At 39.8% G+C, this 23,463-nt stretch overlaps 1 protein-coding gene across 1 annotated transcript in view; it reads left to right on the top strand.

Moving 5' to 3' along the window:
• Positions 1-23,463, top strand: part of ADAMTSL3 (ADAMTS like 3) — a 366,545-nt gene that overhangs the window by 244,122 nt on the left and 98,960 nt on the right. The window contains exon 17 of the mRNA XM_067698448.1: positions 12,084-12,213. Coding sequence (XP_067554549.1) covers positions 12,084-12,213 — 130 coding nt within the window. The remainder of the gene's footprint in view (positions 1-12,083; positions 12,214-23,463) is intronic.

Consider the following 23,463-nt stretch of genomic DNA (forward strand, 5'->3'; position numbering starts at 1 on the left):
AGTACTTCATTTGTTTTTAGGACTGAATACTATTCCATTGTATGGCTGTATCACATTTCACCATTCACCAGTTAGAATTTGGATTATTCGCATGTCTTTGGTATTATGAAAAATACTGCTCTGAACATTCATGTTCACATTTTTGTATGGACATATGTCTTCATTTCTCTTGAGTATATACTTAGGAGTAATAGCATGACCAGGATCTGTTTCAAACATAAAAGTTTTTGTGAAACTTGACTAATGCAGTTTATCCTTATGGGCACTGTGGACCTTTTGGCCTATTGTGAGGAGAAAAATGCCTTGCTCATGTTAGAAATACATTTCAGTATTCAGATGGTTGATGGGAAGGTGTCCATTTATTTCTGACATCCTCTTGTGTATCTGGAATGCATTTTACCTATTTTAATAGCCCTCAACTTGGTAATCTTTCAACTTTCAGTTAAACAGGATTTAGCCTTGTGAGGGTGCCTTGAGCTGTGTAATTAAGAATTAGATCATTAAGATGAACCTTGGATACCCACTAACCCAAATTTTACAGTTGGGGAAGCTGAGGATCAGAGGGCATCACACAGTCCAAAACAGAAAACGAACAGCTTAATTGTTGTTCTTTAGAGAGGGTTGATTGAACTGTCAGCGCTTATAATAAGCTTCTTAACTTTGTAAAAAGTAACGTTTTTAATTTCTTGGGTTCAAGCTTAAAATTTCCTTTTAAATACATAACTAAATTCTATAAAAACTGGAAAGCTTGGAGGATTATAAAATCCTCTATAAATGCAGGAAACCAGACACCTGCTCTGTGCTAGACTCCATGCTCTGCACTTGCTTCTGGGCTCAGGATCAGGGTACAAAATGAAGACATAGTCCTTGTCCTGATGGAGTGCAGCTTTCGGTTATTTCGGCTTTACTGTCTCTACTCCATTACTTATAGGCGGTGATGCTTGCCTCTCTGTGATCCATTTTAATGTGGTTTTAGAGGCTTGGCCTCTACAAGTCCACTTACGTGTGGTTTTGAATGTGGGTTTTTAACCCTCACCCTGGATAATAGGCAGGGTAAGTCTGCAGTGACTGAAAACCACAGGAAAGTAGAATTTCCACAGGCATATAGTTATTTCTTCAACATTCCTGTTTCTGTAGAAAAATAAGATATGCAAATTATAGATTTCCAAAAAGATAAACTTTCGGTCACATCTTTTTTTTTTTTTGGGATACGCGGGCCTCTCACTGTTGCGGCCTCTCCCGCTGCGGAGCACAGCCTCCGGACGCGCAGGCTCAGTGGCCATGACTCACGGGCCCAGCCGCTCTGCGGCATGTGGGATCTTCCCGGACCAGGGCACGAACCCGTGTCCCCTGCATTGGCAGGTGGACTCTCAACCACTGCGCCACCAGGGAAGCCCACAGTCACATCTTGTTATTGTGTATTTGTATATTCTAACTTGCCTTCACATCATATAGGAAATAAAAGTAAATCCGTTTGTTGTCATTACTGATGATTAAGAACGTTTTACAAATCTGCTTTCATACTGGAGTGGCAACAGAGAATTCTTTTTCAATTCCCAAAAGTATGAAGCATGCAGACGTATTCAATTTCCATCTTCCAGAGTGTGTGTGTGTATGTATGTATGTATACAGCATTGTGTTGTGTGTGTATTTGTATGTGTGTGTGTATATGTGTGCGTGTGTACATACATGTACATTCTAGAAGTTATGCTTACCTTTTTAATACCCTCTGGTAAGGTTTTGTAATTTACTACCTCATAAACATTCCTCACTAAAGTTTTCTTTGGTATCTTATATTATTTGTTGCATTTATGACCTTTCATTTTCACCCTTGTATTTTCTAAAAGCACAGGCTAGTAGCATACACATGGACTTTGAGGCCTGGCCCCATTTTTGAACCCTAGTTCTTCCACTCCCTTTGGGCTAGTTATTTAAGTTTGTAGAGGTTTATTTTTGTAAAATGAGAAGAGCCATATCTACCTTATTAGGATTAATGAAAGGATTAACTGTTATTCTTTTTTTTTTTAAACATCTTTATTGGACTATAACTGCTTTACAATGGTGTGTTAGTTTCTGCTTTATAACAAAGTAAATCAGTTATACATATACATATATCCCCATATATTACTCAGCCATAAAAAGAAACGAAATTAACTGTGATTCTTAAACAAGGTTATGTTGGAGAGGTGTTTAATCACAGTGCCTGACACATGGTATACGATAAATGTTGGTGGGATGATTGGTTTATAATATAATAATAATAGGTTATTCATCTTATATTAGAATACTGTTTTTTTCCCCTTTTTAAAAAAAATCTGACTAAACTGCTGAAGCCCTTAATGCATCTAACAGTTTCCGAGTGCCTTCTTTTGAATTCTTCAAGTAAATAATCATCTGCAATTAATGATGATTTTTCTCTTTCTATTTCCAATAGTTATTTATCTTGTTTATGTTTTATATCTTACTGCATTGTCCAGAATTTCAAAAACGATAGTAAATAATGTGGATAATGCTAACTTTGCCTTGGTCTTGACATTAGTGGGAATCTCTCTATTGTTTCATTCAAAAACAACAGCTTATAAATGTTTAGTGCACGTTTCTTTGTGCCAAGCACTTGGCTAGGTGATATGGACTCAGTAGTTCCTACCTTTGGAACTCAAATCTAGTGAGGGAAATGTGTTACTCACATAATCACACACACATATATGTAAAGTTACAGCTGGTTATAGCAGCTACAGAAGAAGTATGTGGTGCTATGAAAGCATATAATAGGAGGAATTTGACCTAATTAGGGAAGTCCGGGAAAGCTTCCCTAAGAACAATTACTCTCGAACTTAAATCTGAAAGGTGAGGAATTAATTAAGCAAAAGAGAGGCTGGAGATGGTGGTACAAAGAGAATTTCCAGCAGAAAAAAGATCATGTGGAAGGGCCCTACGTGGCGGGAGGGCACATGGGACATTCCAGGAGCTGAAGAAGTCGGGCACAGCTGAGGTACTGAGAAAGGCGGAGTTTAATGTGAGATGATGCTAGAGAGGAATGCAGGGGCCAGACAGTTAAGGCCTTACCGGCCGTGTTGATTTGGGTCTTTATCCCAAGATCGATGAGAAGCAATTCAGGTCATTAAAGTTGGAGTTAATGATCAAATGTTTATTTCAAAAAGGTTAGTCTGGTTGTATTGTAAAAAAGGGATTAGAAGGGTTCATAGCAGATGTAAGAGGGACCATCAAAGAAGATTTTGCTGGTCCAGGAAAGAGCTTGGGCTGGAGTGGTGATGATGATGGAGATGGAGTGAGCAGGTGACTTTGAGAGATGTTGAGAAGGGAAAAAGTCTGTCAGTGGAGTGGGCCAGTGGGAGTGAGGTGGCAGGTCTGAGTCCTAAGATTCTTTTCTGAGATGATGAGTGCCGACAGGCGGTCCAGTTTGGCAGAAAGAAATCATGACTTCAGTTTGGACATAATGATTTTAAAGTGCCTTTAGACTTCCAAATGGAGATGCTAAAGAGACAGTTGAATGTGTGAATCTGAAGCAAAGTGGCAAGATCTAGTCTGGAAATATACATTTATGAGTCATCTGTGTACGGAGAGAATTGAAGCCAGGGGCATGTATGCAAATCTTCAGGAAGAGAACACCTGTGAGCTGTGGGGAGGGTCTAAGAATGAGCTTTGAGGAAATTCAACATCCAATGGCTGGGTGGAGGATACTGAGCCACAAATGTCAATGCAATGAAGAGGTCAGCCAGATAGGAGCAAAACCAGGAGGGAGTGGTGTGGTGGGAACCAGAGTCGGCTGTGTTGAGGGCACTGAGAGGTGAAGTGAGGTAAACTGAGAATCAGCACCGGGTCCAGCAAGGGGAAGTCACTGAGGACTTACAGGGTCAGTTCCATGGAGTGGTGGAGACAAAGTCAGACTTGAAAGGACAGAGGAGAGTGATAGGTGATGAAATGGAGATGAATAGATTAGATTTTCTTGTGGCAAAACTTACGATAAAGAAAACAGAAGTAGAAGGCTAGAAGGCACAGTGGGTTAAGGGGGAGGTGTGTGAGTGTGCTGTCATTTAATGACAGGGAGCCTTGGGTACATTTAAAAGGCAAGGAGAGGGGAAATTGACAATAAGACAATCATAGTAGGGGATTTTAACACCCCACTTTCCGCATTGGACAGACCATCCAAATGAAAATAAATAAGGAAACACAAGCTTTAGATGACACATTAAACAAGATGGACTTAATTAATATTTATAGGACATTCCATCCAAAATCAACAGAATACACTTTCTTCTCAAGTGCTCACGGAATATTCTTCAGGAGAGATCATATCTTGGGTCACAAATCAAGCCTTCGTAAATTTAAGAAAATTGAAATTGTATCAAGTATCCTTTCTGACCACAGTGCTATGAGACTAGATGTCAATTACAGAAAACAATCTGTAAAATATACAAACACATGGAGGCTGAACAATACACTACTAAGTAACCAAGAGATCACTGAAGAAATCAAAGAGGAAATCAAAAAATACCTAGAAACAAATGACAATGGAAACATGATGACCCAAAACCTATGGGATGCAGCAAAAGCAGTTCTAGGAGGGAAGTTTATAGGAATACAATACTACCTCAAGAAACAAGAAAAATCTCAAATAAACAAACTAATCTTACACCTAAAGCAATTAGAGAAAGAACAAAACCCCCTCAAAGTTAGCAGAAAGAAAGAAATCATAAAAATCAGATCAGAAATAAATGAAAAAGAAATGAAGGAAACGATAGCAAAGATCAATAAAACTAAAAGCTGGTTCTTTGAGAAGATAAAATTAATAAACCATTAGCCAGACTCATCAAGAGAAAAAGGGAGAAGACTCAAATCAGTAGAATTAGGAATGAAAAAGGAGAAGTAACAACTGACACTGCAGAAATACAAAGCATCGTAAGAGACTATTACAAGCAACTATATGCCAATAAAATGGACAACCTGGAAGAAATGGACAAATTCTTAGAAAAGCACAATCTTCTGAGACTGAACCAGGAAGAAATAGAAAATATGAACAGACCAATCACAAGCACTGAAATTGAGACTGGAATTAAAAATCTTCCAACAGACAAAAGCCCAGGACCAGATGGTTTCACAGGCGAATTCTATCAAACATTTAGAGAAGAGCTAACACCTATCCTTCTCCAACTCTTTCAAAGTATAGCAGAGGGAGGAACACTCCCAAACTCATTCTATGAGGCCACCATCACCCTGATACCAAAACCAGACAAAGAGGTAACGAAGAAAGAAAACTATAGGCCAATATACTGATGAACATAGATGCAAAAGTCCTCAACAAAATACTAGCAAACAGAATCCAACAGTACATTAAAAGGATCATACACCATGATCAAGTGGGGTTTATCCCAGGATTACAAGAATTCTTCAGTATACGCAAATCAATGTGATACACCATATTAACAAATTGAAGGAGAAAACCCATATGATCATCTCAATAGATGCAGAAAAAGCCTTCGACAAAATTCAACACCAATTTATGATAAAAACCCTCCAGAGGGCTTCCCTGGTGGCACAGTTGTTGAGAATCCGCCTGCCGATGCAGGGGACAGGGGTTCGTGCCCCCGTCCGGGAAGATCCCACATGCCGCGGAGTGGCTGGGCCCATGAGCTGTGGCCGCTGAGCCTGCGCGTCCAGAGCCTGTGCTCTGCAATGGGAGAGTCCACAACAGTGAGACGCCCATGTACTGCAAAAAAAAAAAAAAAAAAAACCCTCCAGAAAGTAGGCATAGAGGGAACCAACCTCAACATAATAAAGGCTATATATGACAAACCCACAGCCAACATCGTCCTCAATGGTGAAAAACTAAACCATTTCCACTAAGATCAGGAACAAAACAAGGTTGCCCACTCTCACCACTATTATTCAACATAGTTTTGGAAGGTTTAGCCACAATAAAAGGAATCCAAATCGGAAAAGAAGAGGTAAAACTGTCACTGTTTGCAGATGACATGATACTATACATAGAGAATCCTAAAGATGCTACCAGAAAACTACTAGGGCTAATCAATGAATTTGGTAAAGTAGCAGGATACAGAATTAATGCACAGAAATCTCTGGCATTCCTATACACAAATGATGAAAAATCTGAAAGTGAAATCAGGCAATTACTCCCACTTACCATTGCAACAAAAAGAATAAATTGTCTAGGAATAAACCTACCTAAGGAGACCAAAGACCTGTACTCAGAAAACTATAAGACACTGATGAAAGAAATTAAAGATGATACAAACAGATGGAGAGATATACCATGTTCTTGGATTGGAAGAATCACCATTGTGAAAATGACTATACTACCCAAAACAATCTACAGGTTCAGTGCAATCCCTATCAAACTACCAATAGCATTTTTTACAGAGCTAGAACAATAAATATCACAATTTGTATGGAAACACAAAAGACCCCGAATAGCCAAGGCAATCTTGAGAAAGAAAAACGGAGCTGGAGGAATCGGGCTCCCTAACTTCAAACTATACCACAAAACTACAGTAATCAAGAAAGTATGGTACTGGCACAAAAACCAGAATATGGATCAATGGAACAGGATAGAAAGCACAGAGATACACGCATGCACGTATGGTCACCTTATCTTTGATAAAGGAGGGAAGAATATACAATGGAGAAAAGACAGCCTCTTCGATAAGTGGTGCTGGGAAAACTGGACAGCTACATGTAAAAGAATGAAATTAGAACACTCCCTAACACCATACACAAAAATAAGCTCAAAACGGATTAAAGACCCAAATGTAAGACCAGACACTATAAAACTCTTAAAGGAAAACATAGGCAGAACACTCTATGACATAAATCACAGCATGATCCTTTTTGACCCACCTCCTAGAGAAATGAAAATAAAAACAAAAATAAACAAATGCGACCTAATGAAACTTCAAAGCTTTTGCATAGCAGAGGAAACCATAAACAAGACGAAAAGACAACACTTAGAATGGGAGAAAATATTTTCAAAGAAGCAACTGACAAAGGTTTAATCTCCAAAATATATAAGCAGCTCATGCAGCTCAGTATCAAAAAGCAAACAACCCTATCCAAAAATGGGCAGAAGACCTAGATAGACATTTCTCCAAAGCAGACATACAGATTTCCAGAAAACACATGGAAGGATGCTCAACATCACTAATCATTAGAGAAATGCAAATCAAACTACAATGTGTCACCTCACTTTGGCCAGAATGGCCATCACCAAAATATCTACAAACAATAAATGCTGGAGAGGGTGTGGAGAAAAGGGAAACCTCTTGCACTGTTGGTGGGAATGTAAACTGATACAGCCACTATGGAGAACAGTATGAAGGTTCCTTAAAAAACTAAAAATAGAACTACCATATGACCCAGTAATCCCACTACTGGACATATACCCTGAGAAAACCATAATTCAAAAAGAGTCATGTACCACGATGTTCACTGCAGCTCTATTTACTATAGCCAGGACATGGAAGCAACCTAAGTGTCCATCGACAGATGAATGGATAAAGAAAATGTGGCACGTGTACAATGGAATATTACTCAGCCATAAAAAGAAACGCAACTGAGTTATTTGTAGTGAGGTGGATGGACCTAGAGTCTGTCATACAGAGTGAAGTAAGTCAGAAAGAGAAAAGCAAACACTGTATGCTACCACATATATATGGAATCTAAAAAAAAAAAAATGGATCTGAAGAACCTAGGGGCAGGACAGGAATAAAGACACAGACGTAGAAAATGGACTTGAGGACATGGGGAGGGGGAAGGGTAAGCTGGGACAAAGTGAGAGAGTGGCATGGACATATACACACTACCAATTGAAAATAGATAGTGGGAAGCAGCCGCATCGCACAGGGAGATCAGCTCGGTGCTTTGTGACCACCTAGAGGGGTGGGATAGGGAGGGTGGGAGGGAGACACAAGAGGGAGAGGATATGGGGATATATGTATACATATAGCTGATTCACTTTGTTATACGGCAGAAACTAACACAACATTGTAAAGCAATTATACTCCAATAAAGATGTTAAAAGTAAAATAAAATAAGTAGACACATACAAAAAAAAGGCAAGGAGAAAGTTCCAGAATGAAAGCAAAAGGCAAAGTATCAAGAAATGTCCTAAGATGCCAGGGAGTGAAATTCGTAGCCTGGTTGTGGAGCTCAGTCTTAAATAGTTGCAGGAGCAGCTCCTAATGGAAACTGGCAAGGGAAAGGCGAGGATGGATGTGAGGGTGGGTGGGTGTATCTGCTTGATCGCAGGAAGTTCCTATCTGGTTGTTTCTGTTCGAGTGTGTGTGAATATTTGTGTGTGAGTGATTTGGTATGTGAATGCCCAGTTGTTTGAGGTCACATGTAGTATTCTTTTATTATACTTTTGACTTGATTACAATGTGCTAGTATTTAATTTAGGGTTTTCCATGCATGTATGAATGATATTGATGCACGTAGGTATCATCTGTTGAGCGTGGTGGAGTACAAGATGCCTTCGTGCAAATGGGAAAGTAGGACTGCAAGCTGATTTGGCCCACTATGGGCTCATTTTAGCATACTTCCTATGGAGATGTGTTCCCGACATGGTACATCAGCAATAGCTGTTTTGTTCTCTTCAGATCCCTTCAAATCATAACAGGCCTCTAGCTGTAGTTTCTTCCAGCTACTCTTGATATAACTGGTCACTTCCTTTCAGGCTCCAGTGATGTTCATGATGCCCTTCATAAGGCCAAATGGCTTTCAACAGTCCTTAATTTTTACCAGCTGTCTTCTCATCTGGCTCCTAAAAAGAACTCACCTATTTGGAGTGCTATAAAACTTGCATTTTCATACCAGAATGGCACTCCTCTGGGTCCATACCATATTATGGTTCTACTTTTTTTCATTACCTGGGAGCTTATAGCAGTAGTTATTCTATCATACTGGCTAATCAGCAGAAGGAAAAACCTATGCTAACTGTTCTTTTCAATATGGCCCTAGGCTTGCATCTGTCATATAGCATTGTATAAAGCAACACTATATGAAGTAGATCTGGGTTTTTTTTCTCTTAGATTTTTATCATCAGTTTTATACTAGTTTTGTGAGATGACTTGGAGTTTTCCATACCTTTTAATAATCTTAAATAGTTCATATCATAGAAGCTATCTGTTTTAAAAGTTTGGAAGAATTTGCATCTATAACTGTCTAAATTCAGTTCTTGCTTTTCCCTCTTGGGGGCAGGATTGAGGGGGGAGCACTGTGGCTGGATCATTAACATCATTTTCAAGTTTCCCCCCTGCTTATTGTTATATACAAGGTCTTAATTTTAAAGTGAATTTCATAATTTAGATTTTCTTGGAAAAAAGTCATCTATTTCATGATATTAAAACCATCATCAAGAGATGTTCATCTAGTCTCAGGTTGCTTTAAGACTTCCTCTTCTCTTTTTTTCTTGTCACAAATAATGTGTAACCTGGTCACTCTTTTTGACCTAGGAGTTTTATAGGAAATGACTTAAAAAATTCTAATGTTTGGATTGGGGGGTGGGTTAATTGTTTATTATTCATTTATAGTTGGACTCTATTATGGTCAAGAATGTTACTTGCATAATTTCTGGCTTATGGAATTTAGTGCAGTTTTCTTTATAGACTCATATAGGATCAATTTTTGTTAATGTTCCACTGGTGCTTAAAAAGAGCATATTACATTTGTTTCTAAGGGCCAAGGCTATTTGGTATTTTATCAACATAATTTTCTTATTCAAATCATTTTCCCACTTTGAAAAATAATTTGATATGTTAAATAGTGGGTGTCATCTTAAAGGTTCTGACTATAGATTTTTTTATTGCTCCAAGTATTTTTTACTGGGTGTGTGTGTGTGTGTGTCTGTGTGATGTTACTTGGCATGTTGAATTAGTCAAGATTTGTTTGCAAGAAATCCAACTCAAACTAACCTTAAACCAACAAAAGGGAATGTATTAGCTCATTTATTGGCTCTGCTTCCCATCATAGAGTCTGTGTTTTTACCCTTTAATTATGAATTCATTTCTTGATGTAGGCTTTGGATATTTTTTTGCCAAAGAAAAAACAACCCTCTTAATATGACATTGTAGAAGTCAAATGTGAAGTGAAGGATGTTGCCTCATGCTACCAAAGGAATTTATTAGAAAACTTACATCGAAATTTCAACACTTGATTTATTTTATGACTTCTAAATGCATATTTGCGATTACTATCCACATTTTAAGTATAAGATGAAGTAAACTTATTTTTATAATTTTTACTTTTGAGGATAAAGGTTAACTCAATCCTCTTGAAGTGAAAAGTGGTGAAGTCATATTGTAGGCCCAGTACGTGGGAAGGGACATATTCTCGTGGCCGTCTTTGGAAAATGCATTCTACCTCAATAAGTATCCTAAATCGCCTCTTAAACTTCTATATTTTTTGAGTAAAGTTGCTTTAAGACCCAGAGATTTGTCACAAATGTTGTGAAAGTCCATCAAAATGGTTAAAATGAGATAACTTTGGTGCTTTCAGACTCACCCCCTCAGTCTCCAGAAAACATTTCAAAATAGTCTCTAAGTGTAGTTTCTAAATAATTTTGATTACAAATTAAAATATATGTGAAAGACAACTGAATTTTTCTCAGATTAAAAAGAAATGAAACCTGCTAGAAAATGAACATCTGTAAAGTCACTAAGAAAGTTTGACATTTGCTGGTGAGAACCCAAGGTGTGATGTTGTAGCAGTGTCTCCTTGTATTTCAGGTTAGCCACTGTTTATTTAAAAAAAGAAAAAGGTTCATGGAAGATGCATGGAGATTTAAGACTGCATCCTGCCATGGATGGGAGCATAAGATTACAACCGAAGAAAGCAAAAGAAAATTTAGTGAAAAGAACTGAACATCTCAAATACATATTTTATATATACTTTTGGCCTGTACTGCATTCTGCGAAATATTGTAAAATGGTTGAATTGAAACATGGCATTTGGAAAAAGAACCACAATCTTATAACATAATGGAACACACATTTTTGCATGAAACTGAATACATTTGCGTATTTCAAATAGCATAGTCAGTCGCTATTACAATTTTCATTTGATTTTTTTCATCAAAAGTTTCATTTATATTTTGTTCAGTTCTGATTTTCCAATAATTTTTTTTTTTTGTCTCAACAAAAAAAGAAGAGTGGTTGAGACATGGGCTTTGGGGTCAGACAGACCTGTCTAACCTCAAAGGAAAAATGTGCCTGTGAAAGTTCATATTTGAACAGGGAAGCTGGTTGGCTGTATTGCATTTTGGAATCCCTCGGGTACAAAAGAAAGACCACTGAATTCGGAAGCAGGAAATCTGATTTTCAGTTTTGAATGTACCACTCTTTTGCGGTCTTCATTTCTCTCTCAACTGTTTCCTTATGATTAAATTAATAAAATGGAGATAATGATACCATTCTTTTGACCTCACAAGATTATGGTGGGCTCAAATAGTGTATTTGAAAGCACTTCATACACTGCAAATCACTTTCCCAATGGGAGGCATTGCTGTTGTTTTTGCTAGTAATAGAAATATTACTAATGATAGTATTTAGTGAACAGGAACTCCAACTCTAATGACAATTTTAATAAGGGTTATACACCAAATTTAGCACATATTCAATGATATAAAGCAAGTGTTATTCTTTAGGAGCTGATATGAAAATTCCTCTTAGGGAAATTATTGTATATGTTTGGAAGGAACACTTTGATGATTCATTTGAGGGAACTCCTAGCTTTGAGTATATTTGGAATGCAGGTCAATCTGAAGGTGGATGGGGAGTCGGGATGCTCCTTAATGTCTTAAAGTGAGTATATTTGGGGGAGGGACAGTAGAGGGACTGAGTTTAAAAGGTGATGGAGAGAATATCAAAGACTGGGAGACTTTGCAAAATGCAAAGTCGTTTGCTCCACGTGTACCCTGAAATGCAGCCTGCAGCCACGTAATATGGTCAAAAGGGCAGTAGCTTAAGAACGAGAAGTCTCAAGACCCTGTTTTCTTTTTTCCGCACGAGTTATTCTAAGTCATTTGCACTTTTTCTCTTTCCAACCTCCAGGCTATCAAGAAGCCATTGCAGTGTGCTTACACATCCAGACCCAGCAGACGGTCAACGACTCCTTGTGTGATATGGTCCACCGTCCTCCAGCAATGAGTCAGGCTTGTAACACGGAACCCTGCCCACCCAGGTATGTGCTGTCTCATGCTCCCAGGACACACCGTCTGAATGGTAACACCCTCCCTTGCAGAGAAACACGTGTGTGCATTGAGACTGGCGGGTCCACCCAAAGTAGATCTGCCTGGCCTACGTCGGAGTTCTCCCTTCTCTGTTCGAGTTATGCCCCAGCCAAATTCTTGCTAAGATGCACAGATACTGCCAGATTCAGCAGGAAACCCCTTTAGTCTGACTTCTGTTTGCATCAAACATGAATGAACATGAACTGGCCTGCTGCTGACAAAACCATGAGGTCAGCAGTTTTGTCCTGTCTCCTGTCTGTCTCCTCAAGAACATTTCTGTGCCCAAAGCCACATCCAAGAGCACAGGATCTGAGGTCGGGTTGGCACTGGTACACAGTAGGTGCTCAATCCATATTTGTTGAATGACTGAGTGATCTCCTATTTGTTACCTAGAACTCACACCAGTGTGTTCTTACCTTCCCACGATTTACCATAGATCTCAGATTATGGGCTGTAATGTTACAGGCCCCAAAGGGTAGGCGAGGTTGACTTATTTTTGGTCTCCAAGTTTGAACTTAAAAGTTAATCTGCTTCCTTTCACAAGTCCTTTTAAGATCCTGGGGAATTTTATCAGAAGGAAGGGTAGGTTTTCCCCCTGTTCCTCTATCCCTGCGTGTTGCTGGCTACAGAGGATTATAACTCAGCATCACTGGTCTCTCACACAAGACCTTCCAAAATCCAGGCCCCATTTTTTTCTCTTCTCTATCCTTTACCTTTATGATCTTCACCACTCTTCTCTGATAAATTTAAAACCAAGAATTTAAAGCCCATTCCCAATCACCTCCTCTCTCTTGTTGCCAGATTCTCTTTCCTGCCTCTTAGTAATTATATCACCCATCTGATGAGGTACCTGTATTCACTAAAGGTGAGTTTAGTTATGTCTAGGACCCTAAGTAATTGAGGAAGTTTGTGTCCCGTGCCATACGGGAGTAAGGGTAGGTTTTTATGTTTATTCAGGAAATAAGTTGTGCTTGTGGAATTCTCTTGATCTTTCTGATTTTGATTCCATGAGATGTGTTGGCTATGAGGCAGAAACTCCTGCCTTCCTGGTCTGAAGTGGTGAGGGTGAGGATCAAATAAGTCAGGGCATCCTGGAGATCCAGTCTTATGTATCCCACAGACGGGCCCTTTCCTTGTGGGTCTTGCTCTCTAACCTGCAGAGTCTTGGGAAGAGGCCAGCTCAATGCATGCTTCATCCCTGGGGAGACCACACCTGCAGTGAGCCAGGCACAGGGTTTTATCTAGCCGTATTTCTTTTTAAAAAATTTTTTATTGGAGTATAGTTGCTTTACAGTGTTGTGTTAGTTTCTGCTGTACAGCAAAATGAATCAGCTATACGTATACATATATATCCCCTCCTTTTTGGATTTCCTTCCCATTTAGGTCACCACAGAGCATTGAGTAGAGTTCCCTGTGCTCTACAGTAGGTTCTCATTAGGACATGGAAGCAATCTAAATGTCCATCAACAGAGGAATGGATAAAGATGTGGTCCATTGCAATATTTCTGACTTAAGTTGTCGGCTAAGGAAATACGGGGCACTTCTTGACTTGCGTTAAAACCGTCTTGCTGTGCTCAGCTGAGAGGAGGCAGTAAAGACCTACAAACATACTTTGGAGAGCAAGACCCAGAAACAGCATAGGGAAATCTTCTTTCCTGGACATCTCATTTCCACCCCCAGGTTTCTGAATTCCAGAGTCATCCGTACCAGAACACTAACAGAAAATTGCAGAAGAGACAATACAGTAAGACTATTAGGATCTAGCTGGGCATCAGGATACCCACTTTGTCAAGTCTGTCCGGAGCTGTCCAAGAACATCAAGTATATGGGAGGTGGTGCTGAGGCTATATCCAATTGGAACGACCTTTTCATCTTTTTTTTTTTTTTTTTGGTAACACCTTTATTGGAGTATAATTGTTTTACAATGGTGTCTTAGTTTCGCTTTATAACAAAGGGAATCAGTTACACATATATCTCCATATCACTTCCCTCTTGGGTCTCCCTCCCTCCCACCCTCCCTATCCCACCCCTCTAGGTGGTCACAAAGCACCGAGCTGATCTCCCTGTGCTATGCGGCTGCTCCCCACTAGCTATGTATTTTACATTTGGTAGTGTATATATGTCCATGCCTCTCTCTCACTTCGTCCCAGTTTACCCTTCCCCCTCCCTGTGTCCTCAAGCCCATTCTCTAGTAGGTCTGCGTCTTTATTCCCATCTTGTCCCTAGGTTCTTCATGACCTTTTATTTATTTATTTATTTTAGATTCCATATATATTTGTTAGCATATGGTATTTTTCTCTTTCCGACTTACTTCACTCTGTATGACAGACTCTAGGTCCATCCACCTCACTACAAATAACTCAGTTTCGTTTCTTTTTATGGATGAGTAATATTCCATTGTATATATGTGCCACATCTTCTTTATCTGTTCATCTGTCGATGGACACTTAGGTTGCTTCCGTGTCCTGGCTGTTGTAAATAGAGCTGCAGTGAACATTGTGGTACATGACTCTTTTTGAATTATGATTTTCTCAGGGTATATGCCCAGTAGTGGGATTGCTGGGTGGTATGGTAGTTCTATTTTTAGTTATTTAAGAAACCTCCATATTGTTCTCCATAGTGGCTGTACCAATTTACATTCCCACCAACAGTGCAAGAGGGTTCCCTTTTCTCCACACCCTCTCCAGCATTTATTGTTTGTAGATGTTGTGACGATGGCCATTCTGACCAGTGTGCGATGATACCTCATTGTAGTTTTGATTTGCATTTCTCTAATGATTAATGATGTTGAGCATTCTTTCATGTGTTTGTTGGCAATCTGTATATCTGCTTTGGAGAAATGTCTATTTAGGTCTTCTGCCCATTTTTGGATTGGGTTGTTTGTTTTTTTGATATTGAGCTGCATGAGCTGCTTGTAAATTTTGGAGATTAATCCTTTGTCAGTTGCTTCATTTGCAAATATTTTCTCCCATTCTGAGGGTTGTCTTCTCGTCTTGTTTATGGTTTCCTTTGCTGTGCAAAAGCTTTGAAGTTTCATTACGTCCCATTTTTTTTTGTTTGTTTTTATTTCCATTTCTCTAAGAGGTGGGTCAAAAAGGATCTTGCTGTGATTTGTGTGATAAAGTGTTCTGCCTATGTTTTCCTTTAAGAGTTTGATAGTGTCTGGCCTTACATTTAGGACTTTAATCCATTTTTTTTTTTCATGGTACGCGGGCCTCTCACTGCTGTGGCCTCTCCTGTTGCGGAGCCCAGGCTCCAGACGCGCAGACTCAGCGGCCGTGGCTCACGGGCGCAGCCGCTCCACAGCATGTGGGATCTTCCCAGACCGGGGCACGAACCCGTGACCCCTGCATCGGCAGGCGGACTCTCAACCACTGCGCCACCAGGGAAGCCCTTTAATCCATTTTGAGTTTATTTTTGTGTATGGTGTTAGGGAGTGTTCTAATTTCATTCTTTTCCATGTAGCTGTCCAGTTTTCCCAGCACCACTTACTGAAGAGGCTGTCTTTTCTCCATTGTATATTCTTCCCTCCTTTATCAAAAATAAGGTGACCATATATGTGTGGGTTTATTTCTGGGCTTTCTATCCTGTTCCATTAATCTATATTTCTGTTTTTGTGCCAGTACCATACTGTCTGGATCATTGTAGCTTTGTAGTATTGTCTGTAGTCAGGGAGCCTGATTTCTCCAGCTCCGTTTTTCTTTCTCAAGATTGCTTTGGCTCTTCGGGGTCTTTTGTGTTTCCATACAAATTGTGATATTTTTTGTTCTAGTTCTGTGAAAAATGCCAGTGGTAGTTTGACAGGGATGCATTGAATCTGTAGATTGCTTTGGGTATTAGCGTCATTTTCACCATGTTGATTCTTCCAATCCAAGAACATGTTATATCTATTTATATCATCTTTAATTTCTTTCATCAGTTTCTTATAATTTTCTGCATACAGGTCTTTTGTCTCCTTAGGTAGGTTTATTCGTAGGTATTTTATTCTTTTTGTTGCAATGGTAAATGGGAGAGTTTTCTTGATTTCACTTTCAGATTTTTCATCATTAGTATATAGGAATGCAGAAGATTTCTTTGCATTAATTTTGTTTCCTGCTACTTTACCAAATTCATTGATTGGCTCTAGTAGTTTTCTGGTAGCTTATTTAGGATTCTCTATGTATAGTATCATGTCATCTGCAAACAGTGACAGCTTTACTTCTTCTTTTCCAGTTTGGATTCCTTTTATTTCTTTTTCTTCTCTGATTGCTGTGGCTAAAACTTCCAAAACTATGTTGAATAAGAGTGGTGAGAGTGGGCAACCTTGTCTCGTTCCTGATCTTAGTGTAAATGCTTTCAGTTTTTCACCATTGAGGACGTTGTCGGCTGTGGGTTTGTCATATGTGCCCTTTATTCTGTTGAGGTAAGTTCCCTCTATGCCTACTTTCTGGAGGGTTTTTATCATAAATGGGTGTTGAATTTTGTCGAAAGCTTTCTCTGCATCTACTGAGATGATCATATGGTTTTTCTCCTTCAATTTGTTAATATGGTGTATCACATTGATTGATTTGCATATATTGAAGAATCCTTGCATTCGTGGGATAAACCCCACTTGATCATGGTGTATGATACGTTTAATATGCTGTTGGTTTCTGTTTGTTAGTATTCTGTTGAGGATTTTTGCATCTATGTTCATCAGTGATATTGGCCTGTAGTTTTCTTTCTTTGTGACATCTTTGTCTGGTTTTGGTATCAGGGTGATGGTGGCCTAGTAGAATGAGATTGGGAGTGTTCCTCCCTCTGCTATATTTTTGAAGAGGTTGAGAAGGATAGGTGTTAGCTCTTCTCTAAATGTTTGCTAGAATTTGCCTGTGAAGCCATCTGGTCCTGGGCTTTTGTCTGTTGGAAGATTTTTAATCACAGTTTCAATTTCAGTGCTTGTGATTGGTCTGTTCATATTTTCTCTTTCTTCCTGGTTTAGTCTTAGAAGGTTGTGCATTTCTAAGAATTTGTCCATCTTTCCGGGCTGTCCATTTTATTGGCATATAGTTGCTTGTAGTAATCTCTCATGATACTTTGTATTTCTGCAGTGTCAGTTGTTACTTCTCCTTTTTCATTTCTAATTCTATTGGTTTGAGTCTTCTCCCTTTTTTTCTTGATGAGTCTGGCTAATGGTTTATTAATTTTGTTTATCTTTTCAAAGAACCAGCTTTTAGTTTTATTGATCTTTGCTATCGTTTCCTTCATTTCTTTTTCATTTATTTCTGATCTGATCTTTATGATTTATTTCCTTCTGCTAACTTGGGATTTTTTTGGTTCTTCTTTCTCTAATTGTGTTAGGTGTAAAGTTAGTTTATTTGAGATGTTTCTTGTATTTTAAGGTAGGATTGTGTTGCTATAAACTTCCCTCTTAGAACTGCTTTTGCTGCATCCCACAGGTTTTGGGTCATCGTGTTTTCATTGTCATTTGTTTCTAGGTATTTTTTGATTTCCTCTTTGATTTCTTCAGTGATCTCTTGATTATGAAGTAGTGTATTTTTTAGCCTCCATGTGTTTGTATTTTTTACAGATTTTTTTTTACTGTAATTGACATCTAGTCTCATAGCATTGTGGTCAGAAAAGATACTTGATACTATTTCAATTTTCTTAAATTTACCACGGCTTGATTTGTGACCCAAGATATGATGTATCCTGGAGAATGTTCCATGAGCATTTGAGAAGAAAGTGTATTCTGTTGTTTTTGGATGGAATGTCCTATAAATATCAATTAAATCCATCTTGTTTAATGTATCATTTAAAGCTTGTGTTTCCTTTTTTATTTTCATTTTGGATGATCTGTCTATTGGTGAGAGTGGAGTATTAAAGTCCCCTACTATGATTGTGTTACTGTGGATTTCCCCATTTATGGCTCTTAGTATTTCCCTTATGTATTGAGGTGCTCCTATGTTGGGTGCATAAATATTTACAATTGTTATATCTTCTTCATGGATTGATCACTTGATCATTATGTAGTGTCCTTCTTTGTCTCTTGTAATAGTCTTTGTTTTAAAGTCTATTTTGTCTGATATGAGAACTGCTATTCCAGCTTTTTTTTGATTTCTTTCTTTTGATTTGCACAGAATATCCTTTTTCATCCCCTCACTTTCAGTCTGTATGTTTCCCTAGGTCTGAAGTGGGTCTCTTGTAGACAACATATATATGGGTCTTTTTTTTGTATCCATTCCTCCTTCCTGCCTAGAGAATTTCCTTTAGCATTTGTTATAAAGCTGATTTGGTGGTGCTGAATTCTCTTAGCTTTTGCTTGTCTGTAAAGGTTTTAATTTCTCTGTCAAATCTGAATGAGATCCTTGCTGGGTAGAGTAATCTTAGTTGTAGGTTTTTCCCTTTCATCACATTAAATATGTCCTGCCAGTCCCTTCTGGCTTGCAGAGTTTCTGCTGAAAGATCTGCTGTTAACCTTATGGGGAGTCCATTGTATATTATTTGCTGTTTTTCCCTTGCTGCTTTTAATATTTTTTCTTTGTAGTTAATTTTTGATAGTTTGATTAATATGTGTCTCGGTGTGTTTCTCCTTGGATTTATCCTATTTGGGACTCTCTGCGCTTCCTGGACTTGATTACCTATTTCCTTTCCCATATTAGGGAAGTTTTCAACTATCATCTCTTCAAATATTTTCTCAGTCCCTTTCTTTTTCTCTTCTTCTTCTGGGACCCCTATAATTCAAATGTTGGTGAATTTAATGTTGTCCCAGAGGTCTCTGAGACTGTCCTCAATTCTTTTCATTCTTTTTTCTTTATTCTGCTCTGCATTAGTTTTTTCCACTATTTTATCCTCCAGGGCACTTATCCATTCTTCTGCCTCAGTTATTCTGCTATTGATCCCTTCTAGAGAATTTTTAATTTCATTTATTGTGTTGGTTTTCATTGTTTGTTTGCTCTTCAGTTCTTCTAAGTCCTTGTTAAGCGTTTCTTGTAGTTTCTCCATTCTATTTCCAAGATTTTAGATCACCTTCACTATTGTTATTCTGAATTCTTTTTTAGGTAGACTGCCTATTTCCTCTTCAGTTTTTAGGTCTGATGGGTTTTTACCTTGCTCCTTCATCTGCTGTATGTTTCTCTGTCTTCTCATTTTGTTTATCTTACTGTGTTTGGGGTCTCCTTTTTGCAGGCTGCAAGTTCGTAGTTCCTGTTGTTTTTAGTGTCTGTCCCCAGTGGCTAAGGTTGGTTCAGTGGGTGGTGTAGGCTTCCTGGTGGAGGGGACTAGTGCCTGTGTTCTGGTGGATGAGGCTGGATCTTGTCTTTCTGGTGGGCAGGTCCACGTCTGGTGGTGTGTTTTGGGGTGTCTGTGACTTTATTACGATTTTAGGCAGCCCGTCTGCTAATGGGTGGGCTTGTGTTCCTGTCTTGCCAGTTGTTTCGCATAGGGTGTCCAGCACTGTAGCTTTCTGGTCGTTGAGTGGAGCTGGGTCTTGGCGCTGAGATGGAGATCTCTAGGAGATTTTCGTTGTTGGTATTATGTGGAGCTGGGAGGTCTCTGGTAGACCAATGTCCTGAAGTTGGCTCTCCCACCTCAGAGGCACAGCCCTGATGCCTGGCTGGAGCACCAAGAGCCTGTCATCCACATGGCTAAGAATAAAAGGGAGAAAGAAAGAGAGAAAGAGAGAAGGAGAGAAAGGGAGGAAGGAAGAGATAAAAATAAAATAAAATGAAATAAAATAAAGTTATTAAAATAAAAAATAGTTATTTTTAAAAATTTAAAAAGTAATAAAAAGAAAGGAAGAAGAGAGCAACCGTACCAAAAAACAAATCCTCCAATGATAACAAGCACTAAAAACTATACTAAAAGAGAAAACAAAAAGGAAACAAACAAAAAAAAACCCAGACAGATAGAACCCTGGGACAAATGGTAAAAGCAAAGCTATACAGACAAAATCACACACAGAAGCATACACATACACACTCACAAAAAGAGAAAAAGGGGAAAAAAATATATATCATTGCTCCCAAAGTCCACCTCCTCAATTTGGGATGATTCGTTGTCTATTCAGGTATTCCACAGATGCAGGGTACATCAAGTTGATTGTGGAGATTTAATCTGCTGCTCCTGAGGCTGCTGGGAGAGATTTCCCTTTCTCTTCTTTGTTTGCACAGCTCCCGGGGTTCAGCTTTGGATTTGGACCCGCCTTTGCATGTAGATCGCCTGAGGGCATCTGTTCTTCGCCCAGACAGGACGGGGTTAAAGGAGCCGCTGATTCGGGGGCTCTGGCTCGCTCAGGCCAGAGGGAGGGAGGGGTACGGAGTGCGGGGCGGGCCTGCGGCGGAAGGGGCCGGCGTGACGTTGCACCAGCCTGAGGCGCGCCGTGCGTTCTCCCAGGGAAGTTGTCCCTGGATTATGGGACCCTGGCAGTGGCGGGCAGCACAGGCTCCCGGGAGGGGAGGTGTGGAGAGTGACCTGTGCTCGCACACAGGCTTCTTGGTGGTGGCAGCAGTAGCCATAGCATCTCATGCCCGTCTCTGGGGTCCGCGTTGATAGCCGCGGATCACGCCCGTCTCTGTAGCTCCTTTAAGCGGCGCTCTTAATTCTGTCTCCTCGAGCACCAGGAAACAAAGAGGCAAGAAAAAGTGCCTTGCCTCTTTGGCAGTTCCAGACCTTTTCCTGGACTCCCTCCCGACTAGCTGTGGTGCACTAGCCCCCTTCAGGCTGTGTTCACGCCACCAACCCCAGTCCTCTCCCTGGGATCTGACCTCCAAAGCCCGAGCCTCAGCTCCCAGCCCGGCCCGTCCCGGCGGCTGAGCAGACAAGCCTCTCGGGCTGGTGAGTGCCGGTCGGCACCCATCCTCTGTGCGGGAATCTCTCCGCTTTGCCCTCCGCATCCCTGTTGCTGCGCTGTCCTCCGTGGCTCCGAAGTTTCCCCCCTCTGCCACCCACAGTGTCCGCCCGTGAAGGGGCTTCCTAGTGTGTGGAAACCTTTCCTCCTTCACAGCTCCCTCCCCGAGATGCAGGTCCTGTCCCTATTCTTTTGTCTCTGTTTATTCTTTTTTCTTTTGCCCTACCCAGGTGCGTGGGGGGTTTCTTGCCTTTTGGGAGGTCTGAGGTCTTCTGCCAGTGTTCAGTAGGTGTTTGGTAGGAGTTGTTCCACGTGTAGATGTATTTCTGATATATTTGTGGGGAGGAAGGTGATCTCTGCGTCTTAGTCTTCCGCCATCTTGAAGCCTGCTCCCTTTCATCTTTAGGGAAATTGCACTCACGTTAAGTATTAAAAACCTTAGTAATCCAAATTACTTACCTTACGTTTCTCAGTTCTTTCTTATTCTAATATTGGAACCAATGATTCAGATATTTTTGGAAAAGCTGGAGTTTCTGTTTTCCTCCCCTGCCCCATCCCTCCTCTGAGGCCCTGTAAGATGGAGACTACCCATGTGAACTGGGGTAAGAGACAAGGGGAAATACAGGAGGTGAAAAACATAGTTTAATATCTCAACATATTTTCCCACGAAATTGGAATCACGCTCTGTGTGATTTTGTAAACTGGTTCCTTAAACTTGAGTCTTGAAATGGGGTAGAAGGAAGAGTTAAGCAAACAGAAACATAAATAAGTATATTACTTAAATTATAATAAATGCTATAAAGAAACAGAAAAGGTCTCAGGAACAAGAGTAACATGAGGACCTAATATAGATTGGTGGGGGCTGAGGGTTGGGTGCAGGTGGTCAGAGGAGGCCTTTCTGAGGAAGTTCTATGTGAGTTGAGATGTGAAAGAGGAGTAGAAGTTGGCCAGGGGCAGTGTAGAGGAAGGCGTGTTCTAGGCAGAAGGAACAGCATGTGCAAAGACCCCGAGGAAAGGAAGAAGTTGGTGTGGTCAGGAAACTGGACAGAAAGGAAGTCAGCGTATCCTGAGATGAGATCAGACACGGCAGGGCCATGGTAGGCATTTAGATGTGACCCAGAGAATCAGTGGGGAGCCATTGGAGGCTTTAAACAATGAGATGATAAAGTCACATTTTTAAAAGACTGCTCAAACCCTGAAATGGGGAGCATAGTGACAGAGATGATGAGATCAATTACAAATTTTTAATAAATGTCCTTAAATGAGGTACCCAACCTGCCACAATTCCACTTGAGTATCCCCCATTTAAAGCCTGCTTCCATGTGAATCTGCAATAGTTTTTCCTTAGCTTGTCATTTCCTTTTTACTGTTTATATAGTGCCGCAAATATTCTTCATCAAGATGTTGACTCTGCCTTTACATTTGTAGTCATGAATATCATTGTGCCTCTGCTGTCTGTTCCAGAAATGCTCAGAGCATCCTTCAAAAATACTGCTTCCCAAATCATGCCCCTCTGTGCTCCAGGGTTCTGCAGAGGTGTTTTTGTTTTGTTTTTAAATTTTATTGAAGTATAGTTAATTTACAATGTTGTGTTAATTTCTTCTGTACAGCAAAGTGACTCAGTTGTACGTATATATATATATATATATATATATTCTTTTTCATATTTTTTTATTATGGTTTATCACAGGATATTGAATATAGTCCCCTGTGCTGTACAGTAGGACCTTGTTGTTTATCCATCCTATATATAATAGTTTGCATCTGCTAATCCCAAGCTCCCAATACTTCCCTCCCCAAACCCCTCCCTCTTGGCAACCACAAGTCTGTTCTCTATGTCTGTGAGTCTGTTTTTGTTTCATAGATATGTTGATTTGTACCATATTTTAGATTCCACATATAAGTGGTATCATTTGATATTTGTCTTAGTATGATAATTCCCAGGTCCTATCCATTCCTAACTGCCTTGATTCAGATGTTTTGACGGAACGGTTTCTTAGTTCCTAAATAACTCCTGCTTCTAATGTTTCCCTGATCCATATGCACACATGTGACTATGAAAGATCCTTCTAAATTGTAGAATGTCCGTGTGAACTTCCACAAAAAACCCTTCAATGACTTCCCTTTACCTGTGGAAAATCCACATTCTTTACTTTGGCATAGGTATTTGTTTCCTTGGGCTGCCATAACAAAGTACCACAAACTAAGTGGCTAAAACAATAGAAGTTTATTGTCTCACCAATCTGGAGACTAGAAGTCCATAAACAAGGTGTTTTGGCAGGGTTGGTTCCTTCAGAGGGCTGTGAGGGAAAACCTGTTCTGTGCCTCTCTCCTAACTTCTGGTAGCTTGAGCGTTCCTTAGCTTGTGGATGGCATTCCCCATGTGTTTTCATAT

Source organism: Pseudorca crassidens, chromosome 1 (assembly GCF_039906515.1).
Source record: "Pseudorca crassidens isolate mPseCra1 chromosome 1, mPseCra1.hap1, whole genome shotgun sequence".
NCBI classification, from domain to species: domain Eukaryota; kingdom Metazoa; phylum Chordata; class Mammalia; order Artiodactyla; family Delphinidae; genus Pseudorca; species Pseudorca crassidens.